The 14589-nt window shown below is 38.9% G+C and overlaps 1 protein-coding gene across 1 annotated transcript in view; it reads right to left on the reverse strand.

The window, feature by feature from the left end:
* svila (supervillin a) overlaps window positions 1–14589 on the reverse strand; it is a gene marked incomplete at its 5' end in the record, with an annotated part of 60574 nt that overhangs the window by 13367 nt on the left and 32618 nt on the right. Inside the window, 10 exons of the mRNA XM_083995242.1 lie at window positions 590–745; window positions 2233–2405; window positions 3002–3179; window positions 5319–5405; window positions 6116–6202; window positions 7397–7562; window positions 8090–8146; window positions 8948–9028; window positions 10929–10991; window positions 13589–13733. Of these exons, the coding sequence (XP_083851368.1) occupies window positions 590–745; window positions 2233–2405; window positions 3002–3179; window positions 5319–5405; window positions 6116–6202; window positions 7397–7562; window positions 8090–8146; window positions 8948–9028; window positions 10929–10991; window positions 13589–13733 (1193 nt within the window). The remainder of the gene's footprint in view (window positions 1–589; window positions 746–2232; window positions 2406–3001; window positions 3180–5318; window positions 5406–6115; window positions 6203–7396; window positions 7563–8089; window positions 8147–8947; window positions 9029–10928; window positions 10992–13588; window positions 13734–14589) is intronic.

Here is a 14589-nt window from a genome sequence, read left to right on the forward strand (position 1 = left end):
TTTAAATAATCAAACAATATATTTATGTTATATGGTGAGAAAAAGGCCCCATATCTTACACTGCTTTGTTGTGACATCACAAAGTCACAGGAAGTCCTGCCACTACAAAAACTCAAATATCTCACCAAGAATATTTGTCTTATTTCTAGTCAAAATGTCATTTCTAGTAAAAACAAATCTCATTATACTTAAAATAAGACTCATTACATAAAAAGTAGCTTGTTTTTAGACACTTTTTACTTCTTTCAAGCATATTTCACTTGAAATAAGTAGAAAAATCTGACTTCCTTATTCCAAGCACAAAAACCCTGCTTTCTTTTTTTCTACATATTTCAAGTGAAAATTAATTTGAAACAAGTGAAAATGATCTAAAAACAAGTTAATTTTTAGGTGATGAGTCTTATTTAAAGTGGAAAGAGATTAGTTTTGACTAGAAATGAGACATTTTGACAAGACACTAGACAAATATTCTTGGAAAGATTTTGAGTTTTTGCAGTTCAGGTGTTTTTTTTACAGTAAAGCTCAGTTTCTGAATACATGGAGCTTTAATATAATCGTGTGCAGGTGAAGACGCCTCTGTTGGACTGACCTTTGACCTGCAGCAGCATGAGCTTCTTGTACGGCACGGCGCTGTTGTTGGACATCTGCTCGGAGATGTTGACGCTGCGCAGGTTCACGCTGCTGAAGTTCTCCTTGCTGGCGAGTCCGGCCAGCGCCACCTCGGAGAAACCCGAGTTCTTATTCACTGCAGAGGAACAGAAGCAGCGACGGGTCAGAGAAAACAAAACAGCAACTCGTCGTCGGCCACTGGACGACAGCTACAGATTCCCCCAGAGACAGAGACAGACAGATGTTATTTCTGTCAGAGCAGCCGGAGGAGGAAACTTCATGACTTTGACTCTGCAGCTTCTTCCTGACATCACTCTCACCACGTGCACTCTGAGAGTCTCAGTTCTGTTCTGCACAATAACAGGAAGCTGAGTCCAGCTCCAGATGTGGGTCAGACACAGACCCGGAGCATCTGGAGCACAAAGAGTCTATTTATATTTATAACCTGATCAGTGATGCTGAGTTTAGAGTCTGAGTATTGTATTGTATTTATGACTATTCATCTTAGTTTTAGTTCCCAAACATCTTCAATTTCTTTGATTTATTTATATAATCCTTATTTTATTCCCATATTTTCAAAATGTTTTATCTGTTTCTATTGTTTTCATTTTTCATTTACTTTATCTCCTTATTTTATTTCTCTTAAATTCAACTGCTCTGATCTGTTCCTTCCTTCCTTTCTTTATGTTGTTTTGGTGCTTAAACCTCCTTTTTTAAATTACTTTTAACTCCTTTGATTGTTTACTGTACATCAGTGGTTCTCAAACTTTTTTACACCAAAGACCCCTAAATGACACAAATTAGACCACGGACCCCCATTGGACAACATTTTTAAGCAAACTCCAGAAACACACAAATATTTGAGCGAAGAATGTTACTCTTTTAGTCAATGTACGTTCAAATGAGGGCAAATGGCGTGAATTTTGGTAAATATTATAGAGAAATTTCTGGATTTTTTAAATTTATTTACAATTTCTAGACCAAACATTTCTAGAACAAGTGGTAAAAATTCGCCCAAAAAATATATTTTTAGAAAATTCTAGAAAAAAAGTGGTAAGACAATTCTAACTTCTTAATAAAGTTTTTTTTTTTTTAATTCTAGAAAACATGGTAGAAATGTCTTTAAAAAAGAAATAGAAAATAATAATGAAAAAAAAAAAAAGGAACATTTCTCAAAAAACTTTAAAAATTCTAGGGGAACCACTGGTTTACATCATTTATGTTACTGGTCTCAGTCAGTTTTGTTGGGTTCTGGTGTTCTTAGATGTTTATATGTGACTGTTACGTCCAAGCACTTTGTAAACCCTTGTTTTTTAAAAGTGCTACTGTATCAAAAAAGGAAGGAAAGGCTGTTTATGGTTCCACAGCTCATCATGAGGAGGCAGAGATGTTTCTGTGTTTCTGCTGCATGACATCGATGAAAGCTCAGTTATTTTCCACGTTGAGCCACTTTTCACAGCATGAAGAGGAAAACAAGATCACAGAGACACAGTCACTGCACATTCCCTTTGGACTGGATATGACTGGTTATTGATTATTGAGAAGAATTTGCACTCCACTTAATCCACTTAAAAGAAATTACAATGTGCAAATCTCAGCGTGTAACATCTTGGTCTCACTCACTCTTCTCCGCCTTCATCCTCTTGCTCTCCAGCAGACCGATGTTCAGCCTCTGCTCCGTGTACTCGTGTCTGATGTCCTGTCTGGCCGCCAGCATCTTCAGCGGGTTCCTGGACGCCTGGACGTTACGCGTCGGCCGCACCGCTCGCTTGTGCTGCACCATCTCCGAGGTCAACCTGACAGGAGAGCAGAGGTCACAGGGTCAACAGGGAGGAGTCTCGTCTCATCTCTGATACAGATGGAGGAGGTTAAAGGGATAGTAGCATTTTTTTAAAGTGGGGTTGTACGATCTACAAATAGCCCCTAAGTACTTTAATTGCAGTAGAAGACTCTCTGCTGCCCAGAGATTTACAACATACATTGTTGTGAATGGACCCAAAGAAACGGCCTATTTTCGTGGCCTAAAATAGGTTTTACGTGAAAAAAAATACACAGTTCCATTGTTCGCTGTAATATAATTTTTTCCAGCCCTTCAAAGTGCAGGAAAAACACAGTTTTTATTTGGAACAATGGAACTGTGTATTTTTTTTCAGGTAAAACCTCTTTTAGGCCACAAAAATAGGCCGTTTCTTTGGGTCCATTCACAACAATGTATGTTGTAAATCTCTGGGCAGGGCTATTATGGGCTGGTGTTGCTAACGGGAGGAGTGTAGAGAGTCTTCTACTGCAATTAAAGTACTTAGGGGCTATTTGTAGATCATACAACCCCACTTTAAAAAAATGCTGCTATCCCTTTAAAAAAAAAAAACGAGGTCTGGCAGTGAGATCTTACTTTGGCAGTTGGGGACCGAAGATGGCGTCGAAGTCGTCGTCGATCTCCAGCCTGTTGGTGACGGACGGCAGCTCGTCCACCTGACGGTAGAACTTGGAGAAGGTTTCGTCCTCGAGGGTCATCACCTCCTTCACCTTCTTCTCCGTCACGGTGATGGTCGCCTCAGGCAGCCCGTACACTGGGAGGAGGAGGGGGAGGAGACGAGACACGTCAGAGTTTATGACATATAAGAGAAAAACTTAGAGACTTAGAGATACTTGATTGATCTTTACTAAAGTATCCAGTAGCGCAATAACATAACACATAACACATAAAAGAGATAAAAATAAAAAAAACACATTATATACATCTAGACAAATTTCTGCTACCCTTTGGGGCAGACAATAAAGTATCTATCTATCTATCTATCTATCTATCTATCTATCTATCTAATGTTATGAGATAAAATGCTGTATTAGAATAAATAGAAACTGAAAAAAGTGTTGATATAAAAGAAAATAAACACTTTAAAGGTCCTGTATGCTTCACTGTGTTGTTGTGACATCACAAATTAATTAATGAGGAACATTTCCTATAACGTTAAATGTTTTAAAAATAGCCACTGCCATCTGAACAAGTGTGGACAAGAGACAAAGTTGTGACTCTTTAGATTATTCACTTCACAACTTCACACTGCCTGGTTTATAAACTAATTATTTTTCTGTTTCAAGAGAGAGAAATAATTTATTGTTTGTGACAAGTCATGAGCAAGACATTTAATCTGTGCACGGCTTTAATTCAAACTTTGATGTGATGTGTTCACATGTGTTATTTACGTAAATCTCTCTGTCATCAGCAGAAATCAACCAGAACAGACACAAACAGTAAAAATGCAGCACTAATAGACGGACTAATCTCTCTTCTCTAAGTCCAGTGTCCTTCAGTTCATTGATTCATTGATGTATCCACTTTGGTCTCAGTTTAACATCAGATAAGAATGAGATGCTCTTGTGTGAATCTATATTTAATTACACACTGATAATAATACTGTGTCGCCATCTTTCATGTTATCGAACATGAGTGTGACAGCTCTGATTTACTGTCAGGGGTAGACAATAAGGGAAATTTGCCAAAGCCCCTCTGGCCCAGTGGCTTTTGAAGATCACTGGCCCCACCATTCTAACCACTGGCCCAGGACAATAGGTATCGATCCCCATATTAACGAAAAACAACATATCCCAGCCAATTCCTGCGGTCTCGCCATCGAGGCTGGAACTTTCTGATACCATTACTAGTCAATTTCCAACATTCTTGATACTTATTCAATACCACGATCTTGTAGTTTCTTGAGATTTTGGGGGATTATTTTGTTATATGTATTTTAGTGATTATGTATGAGTTGGTATATTTGTGTTTAATTTTTGTATGTTGTTATTTATTTGAGTCTGATGTAAAGGATTTATATCCTGTATCAGATATTTTTCATTCAATTTCATTAAAGAAGGTCAAAAAAAGTGCTTTTAAATTCATCAGGCTACTTTATTTAATAAATAAATAACTGTTTCACATATTTAGCCTCCACTGTGGTTTAACAATGAAGTAAAAACAGAGTTAAAATGGTAAATATGCCTCAACACAAACATGAAGTTATGTAGTCATTACTTTTATCCTCCAAGTAGTTCAGTGATATAACTGTTGTTCTCATTCATTCACGTTTAGGCTGTTTCCACAGATTGGTGCAAAACTGACTCATTGTTTCATTTTCAGCTCAGTTTTGCGTTTACACACGTTTTTTTGTTGTTGTTATTATGGTCTAAATGTCACGTGACGTGCCACCGCTGTGGCGCACACCGAACAGCTGGCGCCCCAGCACGAGCTCTGGCCCGTGTGTAACGTTCGCCTCGGTCCCGACAGGACTCGACCCGACGCGCTGAGGAGGAGGGAAGTTTCATGGTTAAGAAAAAGGTTTTTATCGGTTCTTGTGACGACCTTCTATCAGCAGCAGTGAGTGAGCTGGAGCTGCAGCTGCAGCTGCTTGCAGATGGTGCTGACGTGCCAGGGCACAGCGCTGGCTGCGCACAGAAAGTAGATGTCTCTGTCGTTGATCGGGTCGGGATCTCTTAGCACTAATTACCGAGACGATTTGACAGTTATCATTTCAAACCACAGGGATTTAATGTGAAATTAGATTTATTTATTTACTTGTTATATTTTTTTCAAGGCATTATTTTCACTGGCCCCACCGGGCCAGTGTTTGGAGCGTTCTGGTGGCCCTGACGGTTTGAAAAGTACGTCCGGGCCATTTATATTGTCGACCCCTGACTGTAAAAGGACCGACCTTTACTGTTGAGCTTTCCCAGGAACGACTCCAGGTTATCCAACTTCCTGTCCGACTCCAGGTTCAGATCTGGTACGGCCTTGATCTCTGCACACACACACAAACACACACACAGCTGTTAGAGTCATACATTTACATCAGGTTTGACTCTAACATAAATCTCAGGCTGTTTATAGTCATTGATGTCGATGTTGGCATTCCACCAATGACTGAGCAGCACGATGTAACAGTCACAATGACGTTTAATGTGAACACGATCACAATCACAGGCACTGGTACAGTACGACTTCTCTTTCTGCATATTCAGACTCATGCACATTGATCTACATGAGTCTACACAGCTTTGTGGTTCAGCTTCTATCAGGCTTTGTGGCCTAATAGAAATCTCACTAGCGCCGATGATGTCGGTGGTTTTGGTGAAAATGGTGAAAAATAAAAAAAAACACAGAGAAAAAGTAGAGAAACACCTTCGATATCAGACTCCTCCTCCTCCTCGTCTTTTGAAAGAGAAGCAGAGTGAATCAGTTACACGTGAGGCAATTTAAAAGAAATAAAATACAAAAAAACTTGTGAATTTAACACCTCAACTTAACAACTCAGATTATACAACAAAAGGAATCCAGGAATCCAGCTGAGGGTCTAACGAAGTCATGTCGTTAAGTCTAAATCAGATTGGCTCTAAACTCTAAATGAACTAAACGGCTCTACGTGATAACAGGTGATCGACGCGTCAAAGAGACTTAAAATAGAGCGTGTGTTGTGTGTTGTAGAAGAGAGAGAGAAACAACAGAGCCGACCTTCCTGCGGTTTGGAGATCGCCACGCTGCCGCTGTTCTTCGGTTTGGACAGAACCGGAGACTGGAGCGCCGTGGGCGAGGCCAGACCTGAGGGGGAGGGGCAGAGATTCAGATACATGGTCACAATGTGGTGGGTCCTCACAGCAAATCTTTCCAAGAATATTTGTCTCATTTCTAGTCAAAACTAATCTCTTTCCACTTAAAATAAGACTCGTCACATTAAAAAGTAGCTTGTTTTTAGAGACTTTTTACTTCTTTCAAGCATATTTTCACTTGAAATAAGTAGAAAAATCTGCCAGTGAAAGCAGGTTTTTTGTGCTCGTAATAAGGAAGAAAAACTTGCTCCACTATCAGATTTTTCTACTTATTTCAAGTGAAAATATGCTTGAAAGAAGTAAAAAGTGTCTAAAAACAAGCTACTTTTTATGTGATGAGTCTTATTTTAGGTAGAATGAGATTTGTTTTGACTAGAAATTAAATTTTGACTAGAAATAAGACAAATAGTCTTGGTAAGATTTTGAGTTTTTGCAGTGATGTTATATAGAGTCACATCTGCTAATAGATAAAACTACAGGAGCCTGGAGGAGCCAAAATCAAAGCCTGGTGCCTCTTTACCACCTGTTAACTTCCCCCATAAACCTACATTAATTGATATTTAATACAGCAATTCTAGGTTGCTATAAAAATAAATTATAATGTGGCAAATGGTTGTTTAGCTGCAGCAACATAAGAGTCCTGTTCTGTTTCTAAAACAACCCTTGGTGACTTGTGTGTGTGGAGCAGGTTGGTGCACAGGGAGCTTTTCTTGGCGAGAAATCGCCGCCCGCTGAGGCCAAGAAAAAGAAACTGACACTGAATTAAAAAAACACTGAAGTTGTAGTTGTAAAACCACAGAGAGCTGCTGAGACGCTGAAAAAACTTCCACAGAGCTCAGGAGAAGTCAAAGTCAAGTCATTGCTCCTTTTAAGAGTGAAATCTTACATATTCTAGCTATTTAAACTATTAATTACATTAAAATACACAGAAATGATTAACGACAAACAGCAGCGGCCGAGGAGTTTTGCAGCTAAACAGTGATAAACTGTGGCTGGGACTTGTTATAAGGAATTTGCAATAATCCAGATTTATGTAAATATATATAAACCCATTAAACCAGTTCCTGCCTGCAGCTCCTGCAGCTGGTGTGTGTACAGTATGTGTGTGTGTGTGTGTGTGTGTGTGTGTGTGTGTGTGTGTGTGTGTGTGTGTGTGTGTGTGTGTGTGTTGAGTTTGTCCTCTGACCTTTCTTCACCATGCGCGCGGCCACCGTGAACTGGGTGGAGTCGTTGGCGGCTCCGTGGCCTTTGGTCTTCCAGGCCTCCTCCTGGGCCACGATCAGCTGCTTCCTCTCCTGGATGGACATGTGAGCTTCGATCCGCTGGCTCTCCATCTCCGCCTCCGCCATCCTCTGAGAACAGAGAGAAAGAGAGAGAAGGAGGAGAAAGAGGAGAAAGAGGAAGAGGAGGAGACGATGAAAACTGGAGGAAAAGTTCAGGGAAATAAATCCACCATCAGGATATATTGTGATCAATTTAATCCAGGATCCACGATGTGAGTAGGCGATGGAGTAAACGTATACACACACACACACACACACACACATTCAGCAGACCACAGTTCACACACACACAACGTAGCCAAGCCAAACAAGGACACAAGAGGAAGGAACATGAAGCACAGTCATCCTACACTACAGTGACACTGTCGGATGCACATGACTGTCAACTTTTAAATGCATTTCAGCGTCTCATGAATAAATTCTTCCTTTTTGCAACTCATTTGCTCAGTGTTTGTTTGTGCAAAAGCTGCTACCCTAAAGGAGCAGGAGCAGGAGGGGGAGTTTGGGGTAATGGGGGGTGGGTTGGGGGGTGTGGGATCGGGTATTTTTGCAATAGCAGAAGCATTTGCATAGTTGACAGGACAGGATCGAGTCACCTTCCGTCTCCAGGGGTGTTTCTCATCCACCTGCATGGGTCTGGGAGATCTGGTGGCCTTCACAACCAGAGGAGGGTAAGAGAGGAAGAGGATCAAGAGGTAAGGATGGAGTAGAAATAATAATTTTAAAAAAAACAAGACAGCAGCTGTGCAAATCCACAAGCTAGAAGCTGCAGGGGCAAAGTGAAGAAGCTGTGGGACGAGGCGGGGCAGCAGGAGGAGCATAATTGTGCTTTTGTAAATTAGCAAAAATGAAAGATGATGATATAAAACTGTGAAATTTGCTCCATGTAGGTGGTGTTTTGCAGAGTTAACATCAAATAATAAAATCTGCCAGTTACAATAGTGAGCTACACTGCAAAAACTCAAAATCTTTACAAGGATATTTGTCTTATTTCTTGTCAAAATGTCTAATTTCTAGTCAAAACTTATCTCTTTCCACTCAAAATAAGACTCATCACCTAAAAATTATGATCATTTTCACTTGTTTCAAACACATTTTCACTTGAAATAAGTAGAAAAATCTGCCAGTGAAAGCAAGTTTTTTGTGCTCGTAATAAGAAAGAAAAACTTGCTCCACTATCAGATTTTTCTACTTATTTCAAGTGAAAATATGCTTGAAAGAAGTAAAAAGTGTCTAAAAAGAAGCTACTTTTTGATGTGATGAGTCTTATTTTAGGTATAATTAGATTTGTTTTGACTAGATATGACATTTTGACTAGAAATAGGACAAATATTCTTGGTAAGATTTTGAGTTTTTGCAGTGTATGTGTGATTTGTGCATGGATTTGGTGTGTGTGTGTAGGGAGCGGGGCAAAGCGATGCAGGCAGGAAGCTCAGGTGCAGGCAGCATCGTACCTGACTGGCCGAGTCATCGGGGGAAGAGGTTTGGAAATGAGGCTCAGAGGCAGCAGAGAAAGTAGAAGCAAAGACTGGATCCTGTATCATAGACCCGCAGATAGGAGGGGACACACACACACACACACACACACACACACACACACACACACAAAAAGACACACAAAGACACACACACACACACACAAAGACACACACACACACACACACACACTATCAGGAAAGTCTGATGAAAGAACATGTCAGGTTTTCAGTCTGAACCGGGGGAGAGGAGTTGGAGAGACGTGGGTGTCGACCAGCAGCAGGGTCTCATCAAAGACACCATTCAGTTTTAATAACCCAAGTGTAATGTCCATTGTTTTTGAAGTCTGACACATACGAGGGAGTGAAAAGTCAAGATGAACTCGGCTGTGCTGCTCCCATTTCAGTTATTTTTTTTTATTTTTTTTATCTAGTTCCCAGCAACAAAAAGCACTCAAATACCTCGTCCAAAACAAGAGGGCTCCAGACTAACTTTTTTTTTACTAAGAGCACAGTGACCCCTAAATTAAAATTTAAGGAGCACAAGCCGAAGATTTAGGGGCAAAAAGCAAATATTCACATTTCCTTTTCATGATTCATGATCCTCATACACCTTCGTCTGACACCTGTGACAGATTTTAAAAAAAAACAACAGCAAATTTACTGGCTGCACAAGTGCAAGTAGATGAAAGATTTACTTGCACTGGCTCAAATTTTAGGGACAAAAGCCCCATTTATTTAATCTAAATCTTATTGTCATAACATAATAAATAGACCCTGACATGTGTCTCATTTGAGGAAAGCAAAACTACTGTAGCTCCAGGTTATTTAGCAGCTAAATGATCCACTATGTTCATTATTAGCTCTCTGTTAGCTAACGTATTTGACTTATTTGAGATAAGTAATTCGTTTATTTTTCAACATAGTGTCTTCCTCTTACCATTTAAAAATATTAATTCTGTCTTTAGCTCAATTTAATTTGTCCACTAGTATTACTCTAATCATGTGCTCGCTAGCTGTTAGCTCGCTGTTAGCCAACTTAGCTAATTGAGGCTATTGGTATTTGTCACTCTACTTTCCACTCTTAGCTAGTTAATTACAGTATTACTAGTTAATTATTAATTTATTCATATTTTTTATTTTTAATGTGTGTTCTTTCTATTCATTTTTACTTTTATCTCTTAGCTATTTAGCCGCTAAATGCTCCAATATGTTCAATAGATTGGCTAACAGTTTTTAGCTAATCTGATTTTCTAATCTGTTTTTCTCACCAACAAAGACCAAGTAGACTCTGTTTTAATAAATCATCATGTCTAATATGTGTGTCAAACTGGCTGTGGTGACTGAGGGTTAGAGGAGCAAAGTTTGTGCCTGGAAAGTCGCCAGTTTGATTCCCACACTGGCAGGAATAACGCCCTCATCAATACCGCTGCTAATGCCCTTAATCCACCTGCTGTGTGGATGTGAAACTGTCCTGAATGAATAAAAGGTTTAGGAACAAACTCTTCTTCATGCCATGATTAAACCATGCGGTTACAGAACAAACCTCAATTAGATTTCACACACACACACACACACACAGCTCAGATTACCATTAAATATCTGTGGCAATTATACAATAATGGATCAACACGGAAAACATCTGGGAGGCTGCAGTGATCACATGTGAGGAGAATTAGAGAAGAACACGCCATGAACACATAAACGCCACCAACTGTGAATATAAAGGGAAACACCCACAAACACACACACAAGCCACCACCACCATTAACACCACGTGCACACAGACACACACACACACACACACACACACATAACAATGGTGTTTTTATCAAGACAGTGTGTTAAGACAGTTTTAGATCACTAATCCAATTCAAATGCACTTGATAAATACCACCACAGTGTGTGTATGCGTGTGTGTGTGTGTGTGTGTGATTCTGGCCTTGAACAGCGGCCTTACCCACAGCTGGTCGGACATGGCCAACTCATCGATCATCATCATCATCTCTTCTTCATCATCATCCTACAGACAAGTAACCGCAGGTGAGAAGGGACATGTTTCCTAAAGTCTGTGGTGTCCCAAGCAGATAAACCAAAACCTCCCTAAAAGAGCCTTTTTTAAACTTTTTGGTAAGACTTTACTTGACACCTATCTCTATAACGAATTACAGTATAACCATAATGAGTTGTAATGCAATTATAACTCATTACAATACATAAAGGAGCGTTTAAAAAAAAATTGGTAACACTTTACTTGACGCCTAGCTCTATAACGCATTATAACCATGTACGACTATAGTTATAAACACTCATAAATGATTCATCAATGGTTCATTAATAAAGTATATCAGCAGAGTCTTATCAGTGTGCGGTGGCCGTCTTTTTCTATTGACTCATAAATGATCATTAAGATTTATAACAATAATCAAAACACAGTATAAAGCATTTTATCATGACTTATAAGGTCGGGTATTATAATACGTTAAAATTGTTAGTAACTCGCTGACAATGCCCACATCGATAATACATTATAAATATAGTTATAATGTGTTATAATTGGCTTATTAACATATATAACTATCATTATAAACACTCATTAATCATCATAAGGCTTTATAACAGGGTTATTATGATACTTGGCCTTATAAGTCATGATAAAATGCTTTATAGTGTGTTATGATTATTGTTATAAAGCATTATGATCATTTATGAGTGTTTATACCTATAGTTATACATGGTTATAATGTGTTATAGAGATAGGCGTCAAGTAATTTTTTTTTTTTTTTTAAATGCTCCTTTATGTATTTAGTGTCACGACTTGTGCTTTGTATTTGTGACATCTTTAGCTCTGCTTTAATCCACAACAGGAACAGAACTGAACTGTGTCGACTGGGTCGGATGAAAACACGTCCGTCCTGGTCTCCATTAGTGATCTCATGAAAAGTATTCATTTTTCCTGATTAAATTAAAACGTCATGTGTTTTGTTGAGGGAAAAAAAAAAAAAAAAACATAATTCAAAAAGGGCAACAGAGCAGATCGAGGCAAAGCAAAACGCTCTTCCTGACCTTCGACGACCTGAAACCAGAGTTTGGGACAAACAGCTGAACAAACCCTGATAAGCAGCTGGAAACAAAAACAGCTGTGGTGAATAAATCTAAACAGAGAGGTGCATGTACCGTCCACCACCACCTGACCCCACCTGAACTCCACCCCGCCCTTCAAAAACAAAAACACAGCGATGAGGTCGACACAGAAACACACTCAACGTGCAGAAGAAGAAATGAAATTTATTTTTAAAGTTAAAGTGAAGGACATGCAGGAAGAGACAAAGGCAAACAGAAGAATGAATGAAAGGTTACATGCAACATGCAGTTTGAAGCCATGCATGAGAATAAAACACAGAGGCTACACTGGTTACACTGGACACAACGGATATAAGACTTTTACATTTCAATATTTGTGTATAATTTAGGCAAAATCAGAGTTTTAAATTCTGATTTACTGACTCTAATTATTCTGATCTGATAACAAAATACTGATATTCAAGAGAAAACCAAGTACGAACAGTTTGTATTTGTGTAGAAGTCAGAAGCTGCCACTATTAGAATAAAATAATTGAATCAACTGTAAATTAAATTCACATGCTGGGTAAATGTCATGGACGAATGAATCTTAAATTATGATTAAAATCACATTGTCCACATTTGCCCAGTCACAATTTATTATAATATTAACTTATAAAAAGTTATATTAAAAAAAAATTAAAATTTGGAAATAAACACATCAAAATGTAATACATTTGTAATATCTTTAAATTTAAAATCATTGTTTTCATTATTTTTTGTGCATTTAAACCCATTACAGCAGTGGTGATCTCAGAATCTATTAATTTTCCTTTGCAAAAGTTATTTTTATTTATTAATTTTCATTCATTTACTTACTTTCGACTTATTATTTCCTTAAACTGTCATATCAATGGCACTTAAAATTAAATATTTGATATTTTTTACTATATTTTATTTATGTTCAATGAAATTTCCATGAAATGACTTTAATATTGATTGAATTATTTCATGAAACAGTGGCAGCCATGACTGTTTAAGTCTATGGAATAAGAAGAGTGTGTACCATGAGAACAGATGAGTGAATGACCCACATGCTACAGATAGAAACATGCAAGAAAAAAACAGAAGAAAGAGACAAAGACACAAACACGGACGATACACAACCTCTCTGTTTAGAGATATTCTCCTCGACTGTTACTGTACCACGGGTTTATTTATTTAACAGCTCTGAGCCGCGATGCAGCTTCACTCACGTCAGAAGAACGAGATAAAAGACGGACGAGGATCTGACTTCAGAGGGCCACACAGGAAATACTCCAAATCAATTAACTGAAACTTCAATGGCCGTTTCATCCGTGATGCATTCAAGTGTCATGGGCTTATAAAGTGATGAGTGACAGTTAAAGAGCGAGCTGCTTCCTGAAGGAGTTGATGTGTTTGAAGTTACTTGATGAAGCACCATGATGGGACTCTGAATGAGTGAGACACTTTGATTCTTTTAATGTGACATAATCCGTCCGTCAGAGGTGCAGAGTGTGCAGGTCAGGTGGTTACCTTCTTCTTCAGGCTCTGCTCCATCTCCAAGAGCTCAGCGTGCTGCTGCTCGTCGCCGCCCACAGCCGCCGCCTTCGCCACATCCTGCTTCTTATTGATCCTGTTCCTCCAGTCCTGCTCGCCGCTCTTCTTCAGCAAGGCCACTCTAAAGGGAACACAGCGAGGAAACGTTAAATCGAGTGAAATCAAAAAAACTAAAGGCGGTTTCTAGTTTTGTATTTTTATCGTGGAGCCAACATGAACTTCCCTGCACGGAAAATAAAGTTTATTCTGCTTGTACACTGCAAAAACTCAAAATATCTTACCAAGAATATTTGTCTTATTTCTAGTCAAAACAGATCTCATTATACTTAAAATAAGACTCATCACATTAAAAAGTAGCTTGTTTTTAGACACTTTTTACTTCTTTCAAGCAGATTTTCACTTGAAATAAGTAGAAAAATCTGATAGTGGAGCAAGTTTTATTACAAGCACAAAAAACCTGCTTTCACTGGCAGATTTTTCTACTTATTTCAAGCGATAATTTGTTTAAAACAAGTGAAAATGATCTAAAAACAAGTTCATTTTTAGGTGGTGAGTCTTATCTAAAGTGGAAAGAGGTTAGTTTTGACCAGAAATGAGACATTTTGACAAGAAATAAGACAAATATTCTTGGTAAGATCTTGAGTTTTTGCAGTGTAGAAACGTGAAGAGCAGTTTGATGCCGCTCTGATGTCTGATGTCTTATGTATAGTTGTGAGGGTTTTCTACAGCGGGAACGAGAATAAAGAGTCGGTTATTGCGCCGGCGTGCAGCAGACGATCTGTGAGGGAGGGGCTCGGGGTGTTGGCGGTGCCCTCTGCCCCTCGGACAGCACAACTGCCCCCACTGTGACGTCCTGTTCTGCCCCGGGGGGCTTTTCACACACATGAAAGTAACAGTGGAGAGATGTCAACAGCTGCAACTGGGAGAGAGATTTTTTTTTTTAAAGAAAGAAAGAAAGAAACGCTCTGAAACGGAAA

The sequence above is a fragment of the Trachurus trachurus genome, assembly GCF_905171665.1.
Source record: "Trachurus trachurus genome assembly, chromosome: 20".
Classification (NCBI taxonomy): Eukaryota; Metazoa; Chordata; class Actinopteri; order Carangiformes; family Carangidae; genus Trachurus; species Trachurus trachurus.